Source organism: Oryctolagus cuniculus, chromosome 3 (genome assembly GCF_964237555.1).
Source record: "Oryctolagus cuniculus chromosome 3, mOryCun1.1, whole genome shotgun sequence".
Taxonomy (NCBI): Eukaryota; Metazoa; Chordata; class Mammalia; order Lagomorpha; family Leporidae; genus Oryctolagus; species Oryctolagus cuniculus.
In genome coordinates this window covers 34337968-34359503 of record NC_091434.1, presented here as the reverse complement: position 1 = coordinate 34359503, position 21536 = coordinate 34337968, and the positions used below count along the sequence as shown (strand labels likewise).

Here is a 21536-nt window from a genome sequence, read left to right as displayed (position 1 = left end):
AATGAGGGCCGGCGCCGCGGCTCACTAGGCTAATCCTCCACCTAGCGGCGCCGGCACACCGGGTTCTAGTCCCGGTTGGGGCGCCGGATTCTGTCCCGGTTGCCCCTCTTCCAGGCCAGCTCTCTGCTGTGGCCAGGGAGTGCAGTGGAGGATGGCCCAGGTGCTTGGGCCCTGCACCCCATGGGAGACCAGGAAAAGCACCTGGCTCCTGGCTCCTGCCATTGGATCAGCGCGGTGCGCCGGCCGCAGCGCGCCGGCCGCAGCGGCCATTGGAGGGTGAACCAACGGCAAAGGAAGACCCTTCTCTCTGTCTCTCTCTCTCACTGTCCACTCTGCCTGTCAAAAAAAAAAAAAAAAAAAAAAACAATAAATGAGAGTTCCTGCTGCTCCATATCCTTGCCAGCATTTGGTGTCAGTATTCTGGATTTTGGCCTTTCTAATAGTGTCTAGAATCTCATTGTTGTTTCAGAGTTTCCTTGATGACATAGGATCTGGAACATCTCTTCATAAGTTATGTGTGTACCTCCTTTAGTAAGAAATCTCTTAAGATCTTTGGCCCATTTTTTAAATCAGGTTGTTTCTTATTGTTGAAGAGTTCTTTGTATATTTCAGATAACAGCCCTTTATCAGTTGTGTCTTTTGAAAATGTTTTTCCCAGTCTATGGCTCTCTTTTCACCCTCTTTTTATTTTCTTTCAAACAGCAAATGTTTTTAATATGAATGAAGTCCAGCTTATCAATTCTTTTTCATGGCTCATGCCTTTTGTACAACTAAAAGGTATCACCTTATCTAGGGTTAACTAGATTTTATCCTAGGAGTTTTATAGTTTTGCACCGAATAGTTAGATCTATGATCCATTCTGTGGAAGGTTATAAGGTCTGTATTTTTTTTTTTTCTCACAGCCAGTTCAATTATTTCAACAGCATTTGTTGAAGAGGTATCTTTTCTACATTGTGTTCCCTTTGGTCTTTTTAGAGGTCAGTTGACTTTATTTCTACTAGTCTACTGCTGGCCTCTCTGTTCAGTTCTACTGATCTGTTTATTTGTTTTTTGGCTGACAATACCACGCTGTCTTGATTACTGTAGCTTTATAGTAAATTTTAAAATTGGGTAGTATAGGTTCCTCACATTTGTTCTTTGCCTCCAGCATTTTGTTGAGCTATTCTGGAGTTTTTGTCTTTACATATAAGCTTGAGAATTGGCTTCTCAATAGCCACAAAATTACTTTCTGGGAATTTGTGACTGCATTGAATCAATAGATCAAGTTGGGAAGAACTTATATCTTGATAATACTGAGTTATTATCCATGAACATAGACTATTTCCAATATTTAATTTCTTTCTAACTTCTTTTGTAATTTCCCTTATATATGATGTATATTCAACTATTTTGTTAGATTTATATGGAAGTATTTCATTTTAGGGAATGCTAATGTAAATGATATTGTGTTTTTAAATTTCAATTCCACTTGCTCATTGTCCGCATATAGGAAAGTGATTGTATCCTAGTAATCTTGTCTCCTACAACACTGCTATAAGCATTTATTCATTCCAGGAGTTTGAGATTCTTTCAGGTTTTCTACATAGATGATCATGTCACCTGCAAACAAGGCAATTTATTTCTTCCTTTCTTCTGTACTTTTACTTCCTTTTCGTACCCTGGTACATTAGCTAGGACTTGAGTATATTTTTGAGTATCCTGTTTGCTGTTTTAAAAAGCAAACAAATAAAAACAGAGCCATCAGGGCCAAGACAAGTAAATATGGAAAATATTTTTCTTTATTTTTATTCTTGAAAAATTACCAAATAAAAAGTTTAATGGAGTACAAAGAATTATAGTAAATAACATATACTGAAGTTTTCACAAGAATATCTTAAGGGCTGGCACTGTGGCATAAGGGGTAAAGCCACATCCTGCAGTGCCAGTATCCCATATGGGCACAGGTTCGAGTCCCAGCTGCTCCACTTCCTATCCAGCTCTCTGCTATGGCCTGTGAAAGCATTAGAAGATGGCCCAAATCCTTGGGCCCTCGCATCCTCATGGGAGACCCAGAAGAAGCTCCTGGCTCCTGGCTTCAGATCGGTATAGCTCCAGCCACTGTGGCCAATTTGGGAGTGAACCAGCAGATGGAAAACCTGTCTGTCTGTCTCTCTCTCTCTCTCTCTCTCTCTCTCTCTCTCTCTCTCTCTTTCTCTCTCTTTCCCTCACTCCTCCTCTCCCCCTCTCCCTCTCCCTCTCTGTGTAACTCTTTCAAATAAATAAATAAATCTTTAAAAAATAGCTTAAAGACAAATAATGTATGCTATTTTTTTTCTTCCCCTGAAATGAAAAACACTGTAAAGATGTTAGCTGTAATGGAATCTTTATGCTGGCATTATCTCCAAGAATGCTCAAGTTTCCTAGTTCTTGGAAGATGACTTCATGCATTGTTTTTTTGTTTTTTTGTTTTTTTTGTTTTGTTTTGTTTTTTAAAGATACCTGGGTAACTTCCTTAATATTGAAACAACTTTGTAGTTTGGTTCGGAATCCCACATTGTTTTCCAAAGCTGTTTATTTTTTGAACTCTTCTATGACACTTATTCCTGGAACCTTGATAAAAATAACATTATAGAAAGCAGTTCAGGGTACAGGCAGATACCTAACCTTCTGCTTTTGTGAAGCAAATACAGGGGCTACCTCACTGGATTCTCTGCACCCAGTCCATCTACTCTTTAGTGACTTGAAGTCACTATTTCATGAGCAATATTCACAAGGGATCCCCTCCATTGACAGCAGAAAAACTGCTCTTCCATTGATGAACCCAAACAGCTGGCCTAGGAACTGGTTTCCTGTAGACTGTACTCCTCTCCCTATCCTTTCTTTCCTTGATATATGTTCCCAGGGTATTAGATCAGGTAAACTTCTGTCTGCTAATTGATTATAGATAAATTCCAAACGGTAATGTGGTAGCTAGAGTTAAATTAATACTATGTCACTCAGAGCAAGGGTTTTATATCCCTGTAACTACCATAACTGTGTGCATTCCAAGGACAAGATCCTCAAAAAGCACATTTGTAACATTATCACATTTGTAACACTGAAGAAACTAGAATGGGCTCACCTATAATCCCTACAGTCACCTTGGCATTTAAACAGAAAACTGCAATTAAGTTATTGTGGAATGAGCATTTAGCCTAGTAGCTAAAACGCTGGTTAAGACTCCCACATCTAGAGAAAACGGAGAAACCACTGAAGCCAACCACATGGCACAGCCAGCTGCTGGCTGTGAGTCGCCATCCTACCCATCAAGGTAGGAAGAAATTGAGTGTGCCCCGCAGCTCACGGTTTTACTTGAAAGGGAATTCCACAGTCACCCACTGACTTTTACTTCAGCCTGGAGAGCTGACTGGGGTCTAAGCAACTGCTGCGCTTGGAGCAAGGGAAGCTGCCTTGCTTCCTTCCCCTCCTCCATTCCTGCAGCGCACCACACTCAGTCACACAGTGCAGCTCTGTTCTGCTCCTAGCAGTATCATGGTCAGAGTCAGGGCAACTCGTAGGGCAAAGGACAGAAACTGTGGGGTTTAGGGGTGTCAGCTTCAGAGTTATGCTCACAACCCTACATGAGGAAGAGGGAATCACCTTAGCTTCTGGGGGCTAACACCAGAAGCAGCCCATAAAAATCTGCTCCCACCCTGGAGATCTGGGTAGTGACCCCACTGTACCATGCAAGACCAGCACTGTAACAATTCATTCTAAATTTCTCAGTGCCACTGGAATCTATCTGGTGGACAAAGGCAAGAACCTAGCTGCATTCCACCTCTCTGGACTCATACCCTCCAGAGTAAAATCTCCTCATTGTAGTCACACTGAAGGCTGGAATGGGGTTAAGTTCACATCCCCTAATCCTAAAACTAGGGCTGTTAGGTAATAAGCCACAGCACCAGTTGGACTCTCCTAGAAGGACCCGAAGAAGGATCCATCCATATCACACAGTCCTCGAGCCACAGTAATTGGTACCACAGCCCTGGCATCACTTGGGTTTGCCAGTAGGACAGGGGGCAGTCATCTTTTTCTCCCTCAGCACCAAGAACAAGGCTCTGGCTGTCACATTCACCAGGGAAACTGACACAGAACTCTCTGTGGACCAAAGATATACACTCTAGGAAAACCATATTCGTCTCAAAGCCAAACTTCTATCCCTGAAAACTGCACCAGACTAGACCATTGTATCACTTATAGACAAGCTGACATTGATTAATACAAAAGAAATTACTCAGTGATTACACTCCTGGGCTCACCTAGAACCAAAGCCAAGTGATCATCTTCATTCCAGCTAAATCATATACTCTTTTACAATAAAACCTGCACCATAAAGAAGGGATGAACATACCAGATGGGCAGACATCAACGCAGGGACACAGGAGACATGAAGAAGCAAGATAGCACGAAGCCTCCAGAAGAACACAATACTCCTCCAGAATTAGATCCTGAACTGAAGGAAAACTAGGAAATGACAGACATAGAATTCAAAATGATTGTAAGGAAATTTAATGAGATGCAGGAGAATACAGGTAGAGTAAAGAAATGAAGAAATCAATGAGTGACGTAAATGTAAATATTACTAAGGAGACAGAACTCATTAAGGAGAAACAAATAGAAATTTTGGAGATGAAATCTTCAATCAGTGAAATAAAAAACAGGATTGAGAGCTTTAACAGCAGAATAGTCCAAGTGGAAGAAAAAATTTCTGACCTTGAAAACAAGAATTTTGAAATAATCTAGATAAAGAATGAAGAGAAAAGAATTTGAAAAGAATGAATAAAGTCTATGTGAGATATGGGATACCATTAAATAACCAAATATTCATATTATAGATATTCCTGAAGAAGAAGAAAAGGAAAAAGGGATTGAGAGCCTAGTAAATGAAATAATAGTTGAAAACTTCGCAGGTCTTGAAAGAGACATGAACATCCAGATACAAGAAGTTCAATGAACTCAACCAAAAAAGGTCTTCTCCAAGGCATATTGTCATCAAAGTGTCTAAAGTTAAAGACAAGGAGAGAGACTCCTAAAGACAGTATGTGGAAAGTGTCAAGTTAAATATAAAGGAAAACCAATTAGATTAACACCAGACTTCTCGGCAGAAACCTTACAGACTGGAAGAGAGTCGGATGATATATTCAAGGCCTTAAAAGAAAAAAAAAACTTCCAACCAAGATTATTAAGCAAAGCTATCCTTTCAACACTTTAGGAGAAATCTTTTCCAGATTAGCAAAAACTGACAGAATTCACCATCACCAGACCAATACTAACCTTGAATGGAAATGGATCAAATTCACCAAACTAAAGACCTAGGTTGGCTGAATGGACAAAAAACCACAACCCCACTGTATACAGCTTACAAGAAACTTACCTTGTGAGCAACTGAAAGTAAAGGGTTGGAAAAAGATATACCAAGCAAATGGAAACCAAAAGGCAGCAGGCATAGCTATCTTGATATCAAATAAAACTCATTTTAAATCAAAAACTATAAAAAGAGATAAAGAAAGACAATCTATTTTAATAAAAGGTTCAATTCAGCACCATAATACATATGCACCTAACACAAGACCACCAAGATATATATACATCAAATACTATTAGACCTAAAGGGAGAGATAGACCCCAGTACAAATAATAGTGAGTGACCCCACTCTCATCAAATAGACAGAGAATCCAGACAGAAAGTCAACAAAGATACATTGGAGTTGAAACATACTATCAAGCAAATGGACCATTTAACAGATATTTACAATATTTCACACAATATGCACTCTTCTCATCAGCACATGGAACATTTTTGAGAATAGACCACATATTAGGTCACAAATCGAGTTTCAGAAAATTTAAAAAGATTGAAATCATACCATATATGTTCTCAGACCATAAAGGAATAAAACTACAAATCAACAACAAGAACAGAGCACTCAAAAGTACTTGGAAAATAAGCAACATGCTACTCAATAGTCAGTGGGTCACTGAAGAAATTAAAAAGGCAATCAAAAACTTTCTTGAGATAAATATAAATGAAGTTTACAGCTTTAAGTGCTTACCTTAAAAAAAGTCAGAGAACTAATGATGCATCTTGAAGACTTAGAAAACCAAGAACAAACCATACCCAAAATCAGCAGGATGTGAGAAATAATAAGGATCAGAGAAGACATAAATTAAATTTAAACTAAAAATAAAAAAAATACAAAAGATCAACAAAACAAAAAAGGTGTTTTTTTTTTTTTGAGAAGATAAAATAAACCTTTACCCAGACTAACAAGAAAAAAGAATAAACTCAAAAAATTAGAGATGAAAAAGGAGACATTAGGGGCCAGTTCTGTGATGTAGCAGGTAAAGCTGTCACCTACAGCGCTGGCATCCCATATGGGTTCCAGACCTGGCTGCTCCACTTCTGATCCAGCTCCCTGCTATGGCTTGGGAAAGCAGTAGAAGATGGCCCAAGTCCGTGGGCCCCTGCATCCACGTGGGAGACTCAGAAGAAGCTTCAGGCCCCTGGCTTCAGGCTCCTGGCTTCAGACTGGCCCAGCTCCAGCCACTGCGGCCATTTGGAGAATGAATCAGTGGATGGAAGATCTCTCTCTGTGTCTGGCTGCCTCTGCTTCTCTGTAACTATCTTTCAAAGAAATAAATAAATCTTCTTTAAAAAGGAGACATTAAAACCGACATGACTGAACTACAAAGGATCATAAGAAAATATAATAAAGAACTATATACCAATAACTGGAAAACTCCAAAGAAATAAATTCCTGGATTCATATATCAAGATTAAATTAAGAAAATATAGGTAACCTAAAAAGACCCACAACAAGCAATGAGGCTGAAGCAATAATCAAAAGTCTTCCATCACAGGAAAGCCTGGGACCCATTTGCATTACCACTGAATTCCATAAAACATTCAAAAAGGAAGCAACCCCAATACTCTTTAAACTATTCCAAAATATTGAACAAGATGGAACTCTGCCAAACTCCTTTTATGAGGCCAGCATTACTTTGATACCAAAACCAAAGGCACTCCATGAGAAGGAAACTACAGACCTATATCCTTGAAGAACATACATGCGAAGATTCTCAGCAGCACACTAGCACATCGAATCCAAAACCACATCAAAAAATTCATGCATCACAATACGTGGGATGTATCCCAGAAATGTAAGGGTGGTTCAACATTTGCAAATCAATAAACATCATAAATCACATCAACAGACTGAAGAACCAAAACCATATGGTGATCTCAATAAATGCAGAGAAAGCATCTAATAAGATTCAACACCTCTTCATGATAAAAACCCTTCACAAATTAGGTATGGAAGGAGCATTCCTCAAAATTATAAAGGCTATATATCACAAACCAACAGCCAATATCATACTGAATGGGAAAATACTAAAATCATTTCCCTTTAGATCTGGAACAAGACAAGTATGTCCACTTTCACCACTCTTATTCAATGTAGTACCTAAAGCTTTAGCAAGAGCAATTAGGGAAAAGAACCAAAGAGCATCCAAATGGGAAAAAAGGAAGTCAAAGTATCCATGTTTGCAGATGAGAAGATACTTTACGTGGAAAAACCTAAATACTCCATCAAAAAACTGTTAGAATTGATAAAGCAATTCAGTAAAGTTGCAAGTTACAAAATAATCATACAAAAAAGTAGCTTTTTTGAATGCTAATGATGAACTCACATGGAAAAGCATCAAGAAAGACATTCCGTTTGGATCCAAGATGGCGTAATAGGGAGGGAGCTTACTGCTCTAGTCTAGCAGATAGTTTTTTAAAAAAGAGGGGGAGGGGAGAGTGCAGGCTCAGGAAAGAGGGATAAAGTGAAAGAGGAAACTCCACACAAATTAGAGGGACACTATGGACCTACATGAAGGGTGTGGACACACACAGCTCAGGACCCCAGCAGCAGAGAAACTCAGCACCAGCTTCAGCTTTGGCGTGAGATGAGACCAGTCTGCAGCAGCCCAAGCCCCTGGTGATAAAGCTGTGGGAAGAGCCTGGTGAGAAACCAGCATCCAGTCAAGGATACCCACTCTCACCAGTGCTGTTCAATACAGTCCTGGACGTTTTAGCCAGAACTGTTAGACAAGAAAAAGAAATCAAAGGGATACAAATCCGGAAGGAGGAAGTCAAACTATCCTCCTTTGCAGTTTGGAGCCCTGTGGGAGACAGTGTACCTGCCAAATAAGAGGACAAAAAAGGCGGGGGGTGGGGCACATTTCTCTCTCCCCAGTTACCCTGCACTGGCACTCTATAACAAGCTGAGAGAGGGTGGGTACCATTTTAGACATAACTTACAGCTGGGCCACATGCTCAGCAACCAGCTGAGAGGAAATGCTTGAGTCTGGCTGAGAGAACTGATGGGGCTGGGCACTCATGACTGTGGGAGGCTTGTGTGTCAGGACTGTGAAAACACTGTGACTGTGTGTATCATTGTGATACATCACATTAACAAACTAAAGAGCAAAAATCATATGATTATCTCAGTAGATGCACAGAAAGCCTTTGATAAAATCTAATACCCTTTTATGATTACATCTCTAAGCAAATTGGATATAGAAAGAACATTCCTCAACACAGGCAGCACACTTTATGACAATGTGGTCCCTATCAAAATGCCAATGACATTCTTTGCAGAACTAGAAAAAGCAATCCTAAAATTCACATGGAATCACAAAAAAATCCCAGAATAGCCAAAGCAATCCTGAACAAGAAAAATCAATTTGGAAACTTCACAATAATGACTTCAAAGCATACAACAAAGCTGTAGTAATTAAAATACCCTGGTACTGGCATAAAAATGGATATATAGACTAATGGAATAGCAGAGATAACCTAGAAATTAATCCATGTACATATAGCCAACTGATTTTTGACAAAAGTACTCAGTACAGTTGAGTACAGATAGTCTCTTGGACAAATGGTGCTGGCAAAACTGGACATATATATGTAGAAGAATGAAATTAGACCCATACCTCTCACAATATTCAAAAATCAATTCCAGATGGATAAGAGACCCAAATTTAAGACTTGGGACCATGACGTTGCTGGAAGGAAACATACAGGAAACACTCCAAGACATTGATGTAGGGGATGACTTGGCAAGACCCCCAAAACACAAGCAACAAAAGCAAAACTAAACAAATGTGACTATAAAATGTGACTTTAGCAAACTCAGAAACCTTCTGAATAGAGTGAAGAGACATCCAATAGAGTGGGAAAAAATAGTTGGAGGCCGGCGCCGCGGCTCACTAGGCTAATCCTCCACCTTGCAGCGCCGGCACACCGGGTTCTAGTCCCGGTTGGGGCGCCGGATTCTGTCCCAGTTGCCCCTCTTCCAGGCCAGCTCTCTGCTGTGGCCAGGGAGTGCAGTGGAGGATGGCCCAAGTGCTTGGGCCCTGCACCCCATGGGAGACCAGGAGAAGTACCTGACTCCTGCCATCGGATCAGTGTGGTGCGCTGGCCGCAGCGCTCTGGCTGTGGTGGCCATTATAGGGTGAACCAACAGCAAAGGAAGACCTTTCTCTCTGTCTCTCTCTCTCACTGTCCACTCTGCCTGTCAAAAATAAATAAATAAATAAATAAAAATAGTTGGAAACTACCTATTTGACAAAGGATTAATATTCCAAATATATCAGCAACTTTAAAAACTTAACAACAACAACAAAAAACAAATCCAGTTGAGAAATGGGCAAAGGACTTCAACAGTTCTCTAAAGAAGATATACAAATGGGCAACAAATACATGAAAAAATGCTCAACATCATTAACCATCAGAGAAATGCAAGTCAAAACCACAATGATATATCACCTCACCTCTGTCAGAATGACAAAAATCTAAAACACCAAGAGTAACAAATGCTGGCGAAGATGTGGACAAAGGGGAACACTTACACTGTTGGTAGGAATATAAGTTGGTGCAGCCAGTATGGAAAACATTGTGGAGATGTCTCTGAAAACTACAAATAGAATTGCCATATGACCCAGGAATCCCACTACTAGATATATACCCAAAAGACTTGAACACAGTGTATCATAGAGATACCTGCACAACCATGTTTATAGCAGCTCTGTTCACAATAGCCAGAATATGGAATCAACAAAGGTATCCATCATCAGATAAATGGATAAAGAAAATGTGTTTTATATACACAATGGAATATTATTCAGCTACTAAAAAGAATGAGATTCTACTATTTGCAGCAAAATGGATACAAATGGAACACATCATGTTGAATGAAATAAGCTATGTCTTGAAAGAAAGATACTGCATGTTTACATGGGAGCTAAAATTTAAAAAACAAACAATAAGAAAAAACAAAGGTCTATGTGTATCAGTATTACTTCAAATAGAGTTTTGTTAAACTTTGTTTTATAACTTTGTCATATCAATTGCTAAGAATTTTATACTACTATAGTTTTGATGATCTGTGTTACTTTAAAATTTATTGTATATGAGTGAAATGGTCATTTTTCCATTCAATTATTCAATTAATATTTATAGCTGTTGTCTATGTTCCCACTAGAGACTTTCTATTTTTTACTTCTTAAACTTCTTCTTCAGTGAAATATTAAGCTTTTTACTGTAATGTAAATTTAAAATATGTTATCTCAAAAACTAAAAGAAAAAAAGATTTCTAAGAAGAGAGAAGGATGGAGGGTGGGAAGGAGAGAGACTAGGAGAGGGGGAAAGGGAATATAATTACATTTTTAGAATTCTATCTATAAATCACATTGATCTGTTAAATACTAATTAAAAATTAAAATTAAAAAAAAATTTTAAAGACTCTCAATCTATTGTCAGAGTATCTGGGTTCAATACCTGACTCTGTCTCCTTACTCCAACTTCCTGCTAATGCAGACCCTGGGAGGCGTCAGTGATGGTCAAATAATTGGGTTCCTGAAACCCTGGATAGAGTTTGTGTTCAACCCCAGTCAGGGGGATGTTATGGGCATTTGGGGAGTAAACAAATGAATAAGAATACTCATTGTCTCTCAGATAAAAAAATATTGGAGAAGTACATAATATTTGAAGATATGACTACTTTAAAAAAGCAGATACCCCTACAAGATAAGTTAAGCAATATAAGCAAGAATTATAATAATGAATGCTAAAACTAGATGATAGAATTATAATAGTACCTACTTGGTGGTATTAAAATGGAGTACCAGAAGTTCAACTTGCAAATTGACCATGTTACTTCTATATTTTTTTTTTTTTTTGGCCAGGTAAAGTTAGACAGTGAGACAGTGAGACAGAGAGACAGAGAGAAAGGTCTTCCTTCCGTTGGTTCACCCCCAAAATGGCCACTAAGGCAGGCGCGCTACAGCAATCCGAAGCCAGGAGCCAGGTGCTGATACCTAATAATTATGTAATCTAACTTTGTAAACAGTCAAACTCTATGTCATTCTTTAATTTTTTTTTAATTTAAGGCAAACAAATTTCATGCATTTCATATATACAGATTTAGGAACATAGAGATTCTTCCTCACCCTATTCTCCCTCCTGCCTGCACTCCCACCCTTCCTCCTCTTCTTGCTTCTATTCTCATTCTTAATTTTCATAAAGATCTATTTGCAGTTTACTTTATTACTCATAAGATTAACCCTATAGAAGTAAAGAGTTCAACAAATAGCATGAGGGAAAAAAAACATTGTTACTCAACAGCAGAGGCAAGGGCTGTAAATTATCATCAAATCTTAAAATGTCAGTTTCACTCCTAAATATTATATTTTAAATATTTTATGTATCTTTTAGTTACCACAGATCATGGAAAACATATGGTATTTGTCTTTTGGGGACTGGCTTATTTCACTAAGTATAATGGGATGTAGTTGTATCCATTTTGTTGCAAAAGAAAGGATTTTATTTTTTTAACCCTTGAGTATATTTCATAGTGTACATATGCCATAATTTTTTATTCAGTCATCAGTTGATGGACATCTGAGTTGATTCCATATCTTAGCTATTGTGAATTGAGCTGCAATGAACATGCGGGTACAGATAACTCTTTCATGTGCTGATTTCATTTCCCTTGAATGAATTTCCAGGACTGGGATTGCTGGGTCATATGGTAGATCTATTTTCAGCTTTCTTAGATATCTCCATACTGTTTTCCACAATGGGTGCACCAGCAGTAGGTGATAGGGTACCTTTTTCCCCACATCCTTGCCAGCATTTATTATTTGTTGATTTCTGTATGACAGTCATTCTAACTGGGGTGAGGTGAAGCCTCATTGTGGTTTTTATTTGCATTTCCTTGATGGCTAATGATCCTGAACATTTTTTTCATGTGTCTATTGGCCATTTGAATTTCCTCTTTTGAAAAATGCTTCTTCAAGTCCTTTCTTAACTGGATTGTTTGTTATGTTGTTGAGTTTCTTGAGCTCTGTATAGATTCTGGATATTAATCCTTTATCAATTTCATAGTTTGCAAATAATTTCTCCCTTTCTGTCAGCTGCCTCTTTACCTTGCTGAGTATCTAGTTTGTGGTGCAAAAGCTTGATGTAATCCCAATTGTCAATATTTGCTTTAATTGCCAGTGCTTCTGAGGGTCTTTCCAAGAACTGCTTCCCTATGCCAATGTCATGTAGAGTTTCCCCAATGTTCTCTAGTAATTTGATGGTATTGGGTTGTAGATTTAGGTCTCTGATGCATTTTGAGTGGATTTTTGTGTAAGGTATAAGATAGGGGTCTTGCTTCATACTTCTGCATGTGGCGATCCAGTTTTCCCAGCACCATTTGTTGGAGACTGTCCTTGCTCAGCTATTGATTTTAGCTCCTTTGTCAAAGATAAGATGGTTGTAGATGCATGGATTGATTTCTGGAATTTCTATTCTGTTCCATTGGCCTACACATCTATTTGTTTTGCCAGTATTGGGCTATTTTGGTTATAACTGACTCATATATGTCGTGAAATCTGGTATTGTGATGCTTCCAGCTTTGTTTTTGTTGTGTAATATTCCTTTAGCTATTCAGGGTCTCTTGCATTTCTTTTTTTTTAACTTTTATTTAACAAATATAAATTTCCAGAGTACAGCTTTTGGATTACAGTGGCTTCCCCCCCCCCCATAACTTCCCTCCCACCCAAAACCCTCCCATCTCCCGCTTCCTCTCCCATTCCTTTCACATCAAGATACGTTTTCAATTCTCTTTATATACAGAAGAACAATTTAGTATATATTAAGTAAAGATTTCAACAGTTTGTACCCACACAGAAACATAAAGTTTAAAGTACTATTTGAGTACTAGTTACAGCATTAATTCACATTGGACAACACATTAAGGACAGAGATCCTACATGAGGAGGAAGTGCACAGTCACTCCTGTTGTTGACTTAACAAGTTGACACTCTTGTTTATGGCGTCAGTAATCACCCTAGGCTCTTGTCATGAGTTGCCAAGGCTATGGAAGCCTTTTGAGTTCGCCGACTCCGATCTTATTTAGACAAGGTCATAGTCAAAGTGGAAGTTCTCTCCTCCCTTCAGAGAAAGGTACCTCCTTCTTTGATGACCCGTTCTTTCCACTGGGATCTCACTTGCAGAGATCTTTCATTTAGTTTGGTTTTTTTTTTTCCAGAGTGTTTTGGCTTTCCATGCCTAAAATACTCTCATGGGCTCTTCAGCCAGTTCTGAATGCCTTAAGGACTGATTCTGAGGCCAGAGTGCTGTTTAGGACATCTGCCATTCTATGAGTCTGCTGTGTATCCCACTTCCCATGTTGGATAGTTCTCTCCTTTTTAATTCTATCAGTTAGTATTAGCATATACTAGTCTTGTTTATGTGATCCCTTTGACTCTTAATCCTATCATTATCAATTGTGAACTGAAATTGATCACTTTGACTAGTGAGATGGCATTGGTACAATAGAACCAGCGATGAAAAAGGAATTTTAACAATAGATACCACAGATATAAAAATAATCCTCAGGAATTATTACAAAAAGCTATATGCCAACAAACAGGAAATCTAGAAGAAATGGATAGATTCCTGGACATATACAATCTACCAAAATTGAGTCATGAAGACATAGAAAATCTAAACAGACTGAGATGGAGATTGAATCAGTAATAAAGATCCTCCCAAAAAAGAAAAGCCCAGGACCAGATGGCTTCGCTGCTGAATTCTACCAGACATCTAAAGAACTAATTCTAATTCTTCTCAGGATATTCAAAACAATTGAAAGGCAGGGAATCCTCCTAAGCTCTTTCCATGAAGCCAGCATTACCTTAATTCCTAAACCAGAAAAAGACAAAACACAGAAAAACTATAGCCCAGTATCCCTAATAAACATAGACACAAAAATTCTCAACAAAATACTAGCTAATTGAATCTAACAACACATAAGAAAGATCATTTCTTCAGACCAAGTGGGATTTATCCCTGGTATATAATATGATTCAACATTCACAAACCAATGTGATACATCACATTAACAAACTGAAGAATGAAAATCATATGATTATTTTAATAGATGCAGAGAAAGCATTTGATAAAATCCAAAATCTTTTCATGATGGAAACCTTAAGAAAATTGGATATTGAAGGAACATTCCTCAACACAATCAGGCAATTTATGACAAACCCATGGCCAACATCTTTTTTTTTTTTTTTTTTTTTTTTTTTTTTTGACAGGCAGAGTGGACAGTGAGAGAGAGAGACAGAGAGAAAGGTCTTCCTTTTGCCATTGGTTCACCCTCCAATGGCCGCCACGGCTGGCGCGCTGCAGCCGGCGCACCGCGCTGATGGAGCCAGGTACTTCTCCTGGTCTCCCATGGGGTGCAGGGCCCAAGCACTTGGGCCATCCTCCACTGCACTCCCTGGCTACAGCAGAGAGCTGGCCTGGAAGAGGGGCAACTGGGCCAGAATCCGGCGCCCCGACCGGGACTAGAACCCGGTATGCCGGCGCCGCTAGGTGGAGGATTAGCCTATTGAGCCACGGCGCCGGCCCCAACATCTTATTGAGTGGGGAAAAGTTGGAAGCATTCCCACTGAGACCCTGAACCAGACAAGGATGCCCACTCTCACCATTAGTATTCAATATAGTCCTGGAAGTTTTAGCCAGAGATATTAGGCAAGAAAAGAAGTCATTCTTACATGGATTCTGAAATTGATATATCCTATCTAATTTGTTTTTGTTTTGATCATGCATTTTTAGTTCCTCTGCCCAACTAGAAAATATAAACTTTTTGAGAACAAGGATCACATCTTAAATTTCTCTGTATCGTCCTCAGCACCTAGACAGTAGTGTAAATATTTGCTTTGAAAAATTAATAATTAGTTACTATAATAAAGTTTATATCTACTGTAAGAATACAACATAAAACACAATGAAATAGATCAGCAAAATGTAATACATGTAAATATTCCCATAATAATAAGATTTCTCAAGCTATAAGAAAACCTGTTTCTCTTTATTTTTGTGGGCCCTGAATTTTCTTTACAAACAGAAATGAAGGTTGTTTAGAACCTGCATTTTGGAAATGAAAACTTGGGTTGTGGGTTGCAGCGAGCTGTTAAGAAATTAGAGGGGAAAATCCGAGTGACTCATATAAGGAAGAAAGAAGTCACTGTGGTTTAGTGCATTTTCCCAGCCTCTCTCGTCCTTCTCCTTGGAGATAAGGTCCTCCCGGTGACCCAGAGGTGCCTTTCCAATATCAGTGTGAGGATGCTACTGAATATGCTGGGAGGCAGGCTCCCCAAAGGGGCTGCTTTGTGCCAATAGAGAAGGCAGCTGTGGTGAGGAGTCGGCTCGCACCAGAGGCTGCCAAGCTACTGGGACTGTGTGCGAATGGAATACACTTTTAATTTCACTCCCCAGCAGAGGTGGTATGTAGCCAGCACTACTTCCAACCAATTTTGCAAATCACATTTTGTGGCTGAAAATTGGTTTATTGCACCCATCCCATTTTGGGGGGCCCGACTTTCCTGGTTTTCAATGGTTCCTTCAACTGAGGTAGGACAGCTGAAGAATGAGTCTTTGTTCTCTAATTGAAATGACAGCATATTCTTTCACAGATTAATTTTAAATTACCCATGTTTATATCCTTTAATCAAGCTGACAAAAACAACACAGATAATTTTCTGCACTTTTTTTTTGGAGACTAATAATAGCCGATAGACTCTTGACATTTATTGCCTTGCATAACCTGTTTTATTTCAGGTATAACAGCTTGGATTGTTTATCATTTTATTCTTAATTATTCTTAAACTCAATTTTGTCTCATATTAAAGTCAGTGAAGACTAAGGTTTAAATCATGGACGTCCCTAGGATTCCTTCAAGATGATGCTTTCATAAAGAGCTTTGTCCCGTGGATTATATCTCACACTGAAACAAGGGCCATCCTTCCTGGAAGAAATATCTCTGAAAAATGAGTACTTGCAAGAAGTGTTCATCTGTGAACTTTTAGCAATTAGAAATGGCTCCCTACTTAAGACTCTTTAATAATGTCTGTTAAGCAGCATTTTAGCTCATTTTTATAATACATTCAGGTTTGGTGATTTATATTAAACATTAAATGTAATAAATTTAGATCTTTTTCCAAGAATGAAGCACGGCATCTCTGAATCACCCATTTTAGCAAAGTGCTCTCTGGAAGGCCCAATCTCTCGCTATCATTCATGCTTATCATAAAGCAGGCTTCTCCTGTCTCTTGGTTGACATCTGTGATAATGGAGATGGCATGTGTGTGGTGACACTGTAACAAGAGGGCATGTTGATATGGCCTCATGGCTGGGACTACAGGTTCATGACCAGAGGGCAAGTTGCAAACACGCATCAGTGACTTGCTGTCTCCAATTCGGTATCCAAAGCTATGCTAATGCCTACTTTTTAATTACACAAGAATTCAAGGAATAAGTTTCACCATTTGCGTAAAGACTGATGGTTTTAAATATCTCACTCTGACTCGAGCTTTTATAGGAATTAATCACAAAGTACTGAACTTTGAAACACTAATGATAGTCATATAAGATTTAAAACCTTCCTATGGTTCAACCATTCTGCAGATGGTTTTTCATCATTGTTGAATCATGGGAAGGCACAAGACACTAAAATATGTTAGAAAAAGTGTCAGGAGCAGAAATTAAACAGCTCCACTGTAGTATTAACAAAAATCAGCAAGAGCTGAGCTGACTGCAGGAGACCTGCAAGGACTGATAAGAACCACCCATGGCCCGTGCACACCCTCCTGGGGGCCTTACCGGCCCTACACTGACCGCTGAAAGTGTATATAAACTGCAGACGGAAGAGGCCCAGAGAGGCTCTGAATAGGCTCTCCTGAGAGTGGCAGGGCTAAAGCCCGGCTTGACCCACCGCACTCAGACCTTCTGAGAGAGTTCTCCCAGCCCACAACGAGGCCTGCTGGCCTGACACGGAGGCGAGGCTCTGAGTTCGCCTGACACTGAAGCCCTGCTCGCCCCAAGCGGATGCGCTACTCGCCCTTCATGACCTGCATTCTTCAGCTCAGAGGCACCGCCCACAGGGATGCTGTGAGAATCCACCTTCTGTGGCTAAGCCCGGCACGAGGAGCACCAGAAGTGGTTTGGAAACCTTGGGTGGCCAGTTTGCCCGGTGTGTGACTTCCCCACTGCGTAATAAAATCCTTATGGAACCAACACTGCCTCAGTGCCATTACTACACTTGTGACAAAAAGCTACACTTATCAGTACAACAACTATAATAAGTTTCTTCAGAATTATCATTTCAGATTTAAATTATTATATTCCATACTGGAGTTGACTTATAACAAAGATTTCACGCAATTTGGGTATAAAATAACTGACCACTTTTGGAAATATATACCTTTGGAGAAAATGCTTATATTTCAAGCATTTGGATAGGCTTGAGCAGTAACTAATACTTTCAATTAAAGTTACTTTAGCAATGTTAAAACTTAAATTTGATTTTCTTTGAATTTAAAAATGGTAGAAGTTTTTAGACACACGAGGTCACCTCCTCGGACACATTTTTTGTGGATTGTGCTTAGGGCTAGTCCACCAGTCTGAGGCTCAGCCCCCAGTTGGGGAGCCTGGTCCTGCTGTCACTTCTGGTTGCCATATAGAAATAACTAGATGAGAAGGAACAGCCTGACCAGCCCAAATCCATCCCTCATGTAATCGGTCCTCAACCAAAGTCAAGCTGCTTCTACAGCCCACAAGTGTACCAGTTGTCCTGGTACTTGTGGTGCATTTCTCCTAGAAAAAAAGTGCTCTGAAGGCAAGCTTTTGGCCCAGCAGTTACAATGCCCACATCCCAAATGAGAGGGCCTGTGTCCGTTCATGCTGTGATAGCCACTCCAGCTTCCTGCTAATGCAGACCCTGGAAGGTCATGGTGATGCCTCAAGTAATTGAGTTCTTGCCACCTACATGAGAGACCCAGATTGAGTCCCCAACTCCTGGCTTCTGCCACCTCAGCTATTACAGGTATTTGGGGAGAGAGCCAGCAGGAGGGAGCACTTAACATGTTCTCATTCATTCTCTCTCTCCCTCTCTCATAAAAACAAAGCAGTTGCCAGGCTAGCACAAACCTAGTTAGCCCATTGTTATAACCAAAGCGCTGTACTCATGAAAATCATTTTTAAAACGTTGCTGTGGGACATTAGCTGATACACACCTGCCCTGTATGGGTGTTCCTACAGATAGCAATCCCAGGATAATCCATGCCCCCTTTCCTTGACACACCACAGTCTCACAGAGAAATGAAAAGTAATGAAAGGAAACAGAATGAGGAAACATTACTTTTAAGAATGTCAATGCTGGCAATTAAGGCAGAAAATGTAAAATTAAATAAGTAATCATGATGCATCTATTTTAATAATTGTGGTTGAGAAAAAGCAGGTTCAGTCAGGGAAGGAAGCCATGGATGAGATCCTCAAGGAGGCATCTGGACCCTCTCCATGTTGACGACTTTGGTTCCTTTGGGATATTTTGTCTTTAAAAATCCTGTTGACTCCTCTTGATGATTGCCTTTCCCTCAGAGATTTTTGGCAGTGGGACAAAGAGCACATGGCAGCAAAGAAACAAGGAGTGGGTAGTGGGAGAGGTAGAGGGTGCAGACAGAGATCAAGTGAAGAAAACGCTGTTCCCCTGATGTAGTTAACCAGGTGCTGTATCATTGGCTGTCTGAAGACAACTGAGCATGCCCAGTGCCCTGCTGACTGATGCAGGTGAGGGAAGACAGAAGAGATGAGGAAGAAGTGTGGTAGCTGACAGTTCCTGGTGAGAAGTGATGAAAGGAACAACAAACTCAGGATAGCGGGGTTGTTGAACTGGCCTTTGTCGGGATAGCAGGGGAAGGAACCAAGCACAGGTGACTGTGGGATGAAAGGGTGTGTAATTGTGAGGGATCTTCCAAAAAGTTTTTAGAAATGTGTGTCGTGAAAAAAAAGTACACATTGATTTCAAAAATTCTTGGACCAATCTATTTTTTAATTCCATTTTTCATGCACTTCTTAAAGTACCTTCATCTATGACCCTACTACATAGAAATACGACTTCGCTGCTCTAAGAGCATGTGAAAGTGGCTGTTCTTGGTTCAGCGAAGAAAAATGCACAGTACCTGTTCTCCATGGACTCTTTTTGTGAAATGAAAGAGCATTACCAGTAGCTTCTTGTCTTCCCTTCAACAGCTCAGGCAATGTCTGTGTCACGACCTTGAAATCTGCTAGGAATGGTTGAGAGAATCAGAGATGTTCACATTTGATCCCCAAACTTGGAGAACTTAGCTGAGTATATGGCACTGATGAATAAAGGAATTAGTAGCCACTGGAAACTACTTGCAAAGGAGAAGTAGTCGTTCTCCCTTCTCCAAGTGTGAGTGTGCTTGTGCACACACCTACATGTAGTAGGCACGGACCATATGGGGAGGGCTTACAAATGGTCCTCAGGATGGTGACGGTGAGGAAGATGACGATGGCAGCTCAGAGCCATTGCCTGCCTGTTCTGTGTTAGACCTCTTCTAAGTCGTCTTAGGTGTGATTTCATCTTCACCACAACCCCATCAAACAGATTCTGTTCTTTCTCCATTTCCCAGCTGCAGGCCTCTTGTGTTCACTGGATGTTAATTCAGTATCCCAAATACAACCAACAAGAGCTGTAGCATCTATCAAAAGTATTGTTAAGGCCATGCTCACTGCGGTGAACTGGAACAAACTCTTAGATGACAAAGGACAGTGCTGGAGTCTGCCACAATCTTGAGTGCCTGTACTACAATCTCCACATTGACCTCCATCCCAAATCTGGCTGCCTCTGTTTAACTTCTGTCTACACTGCCTGCAACAGCCACTTCCAGCCCCCATCCCCAGTGTGCTCTTCATAGACCAGATGCAGCGAAGGGGGCAGCTTGTCAACATTCTGTGTCACTTTGTGGAGAATGTTTATGATGATGTTTATGTCACCCATGACAACCCCATGACACAAAAGGGCATTTTCAAGTATTATGTTTTCTGAAACTTGTTTGTAAATACTCAGAAAAGTGCTTAGAGGTTAAAAAAATCACAAGCAATTAATCACAGTTGAAACTAATTCTTTGCAGACCTGCACTACCCAAGGTGGTAGCCACTATCGCACAGGCTGGCAAGCAGTGCTATGTAACTAATCAGCACTGTGATGTGCTTTAAGAGTACAGTACATACTAGGTTCCAAGACTTTATACAAAACAAATGTAAAATACCATTTTATATTGATTACATGTTGAAACAACATTTTGGATTTATTGGGTGAAGTAAAATAAATTTAGCTTCACCTACTTCATTTTTCCTTCATGTGGCTACCAGAAAATTTTAAATTATCTGTGTGGTTTGCACTTATTTTCTACTGGGCAGCACTGCTGTAGACCCTAAAACAAAGAGCTCCGTGTCTACACGTGGTGGTGGCTTACGCTGAACCAAAGTTCGAAGGGTGTGTGCTTAACCTGAGCCTTCATTTTTGGAAAACACCCCCCCCTTAAATTGTGCATAATACCAGGTGCACCTGGATTTCTGGATAATTGCACCCACAAGTGGCTACATGCAGACACAATTAGGTGCTTCCAACTTGTTTGAAGGCACAGGTGTCTAATTGCACCCACAAATAGCCATTTGGCAGGCACCACTCATTGTGCACACAGCTGATTATAGGCAGAAAATGGCACCAACCAAAAAGAAGGCCTGGGTAGCAGAGGTGTGAAATTAGGCTCCGTGTAACCCCACTGCCTTGGTTTGATTGCTCCTTTCTGGTTCGGTCTTTTTTGTGGAATGCTCACTTAGGGGTTTATGGCAAGAAGTACATTTGGAATATAGAGGCTGGGGGATGAACATATGTGTGTACCCCATCTCACAAAGTAAGTGCTGTCTTGAGCTTTTAAGTAAATTGGAGCTAACAAAACCCACATTGTCAACCTGAGTAACCTTAAAGTGGATTCCACCCTGCTGGGGCCGGCTGTTTATAATGGCTAAAAATGATGGAGTGTGTGAGAATCCCCAGGGGCCCTTTGGTAAATAGTAGTTTGTAAAGGGTTAATCCAACCTA

The 21536-nt window shown here is 40.0% G+C and overlaps 1 protein-coding gene and 1 long non-coding RNA gene across 9 annotated transcripts in view; one reads left to right on the top strand and one right to left on the bottom strand.

The window, feature by feature from the left end:
- Nucleotides 1-21536, bottom strand: part of LOC138848940 (uncharacterized) — a 111340-nt gene that overhangs the window by 18758 nt on the left and 71046 nt on the right. The gene's annotated exons all lie outside the window — the stretch shown is intronic.
- PARD3B (par-3 family cell polarity regulator beta) overlaps nucleotides 1-21536 on the top strand; it is a 1151792-nt gene that overhangs the window by 1103843 nt on the left and 26413 nt on the right. For 2 of the 8 annotated variants that reach the window (XM_008259013.4, XM_051849250.2), the window contains one exon: nucleotides 16261-17644. The exons of the other annotated variants lie outside the window; for them this stretch is intronic. In XM_008259013.4, coding sequence (XP_008257235.3) covers nucleotides 16261-16274 — 14 coding nt within the window. In that variant the 3' untranslated portion in view covers nucleotides 16275-17644. Of the gene's footprint in view, nucleotides 1-16260; nucleotides 17645-21536 lie in introns of those variants that run through there. 8 annotated transcript variants of the gene reach the window in all.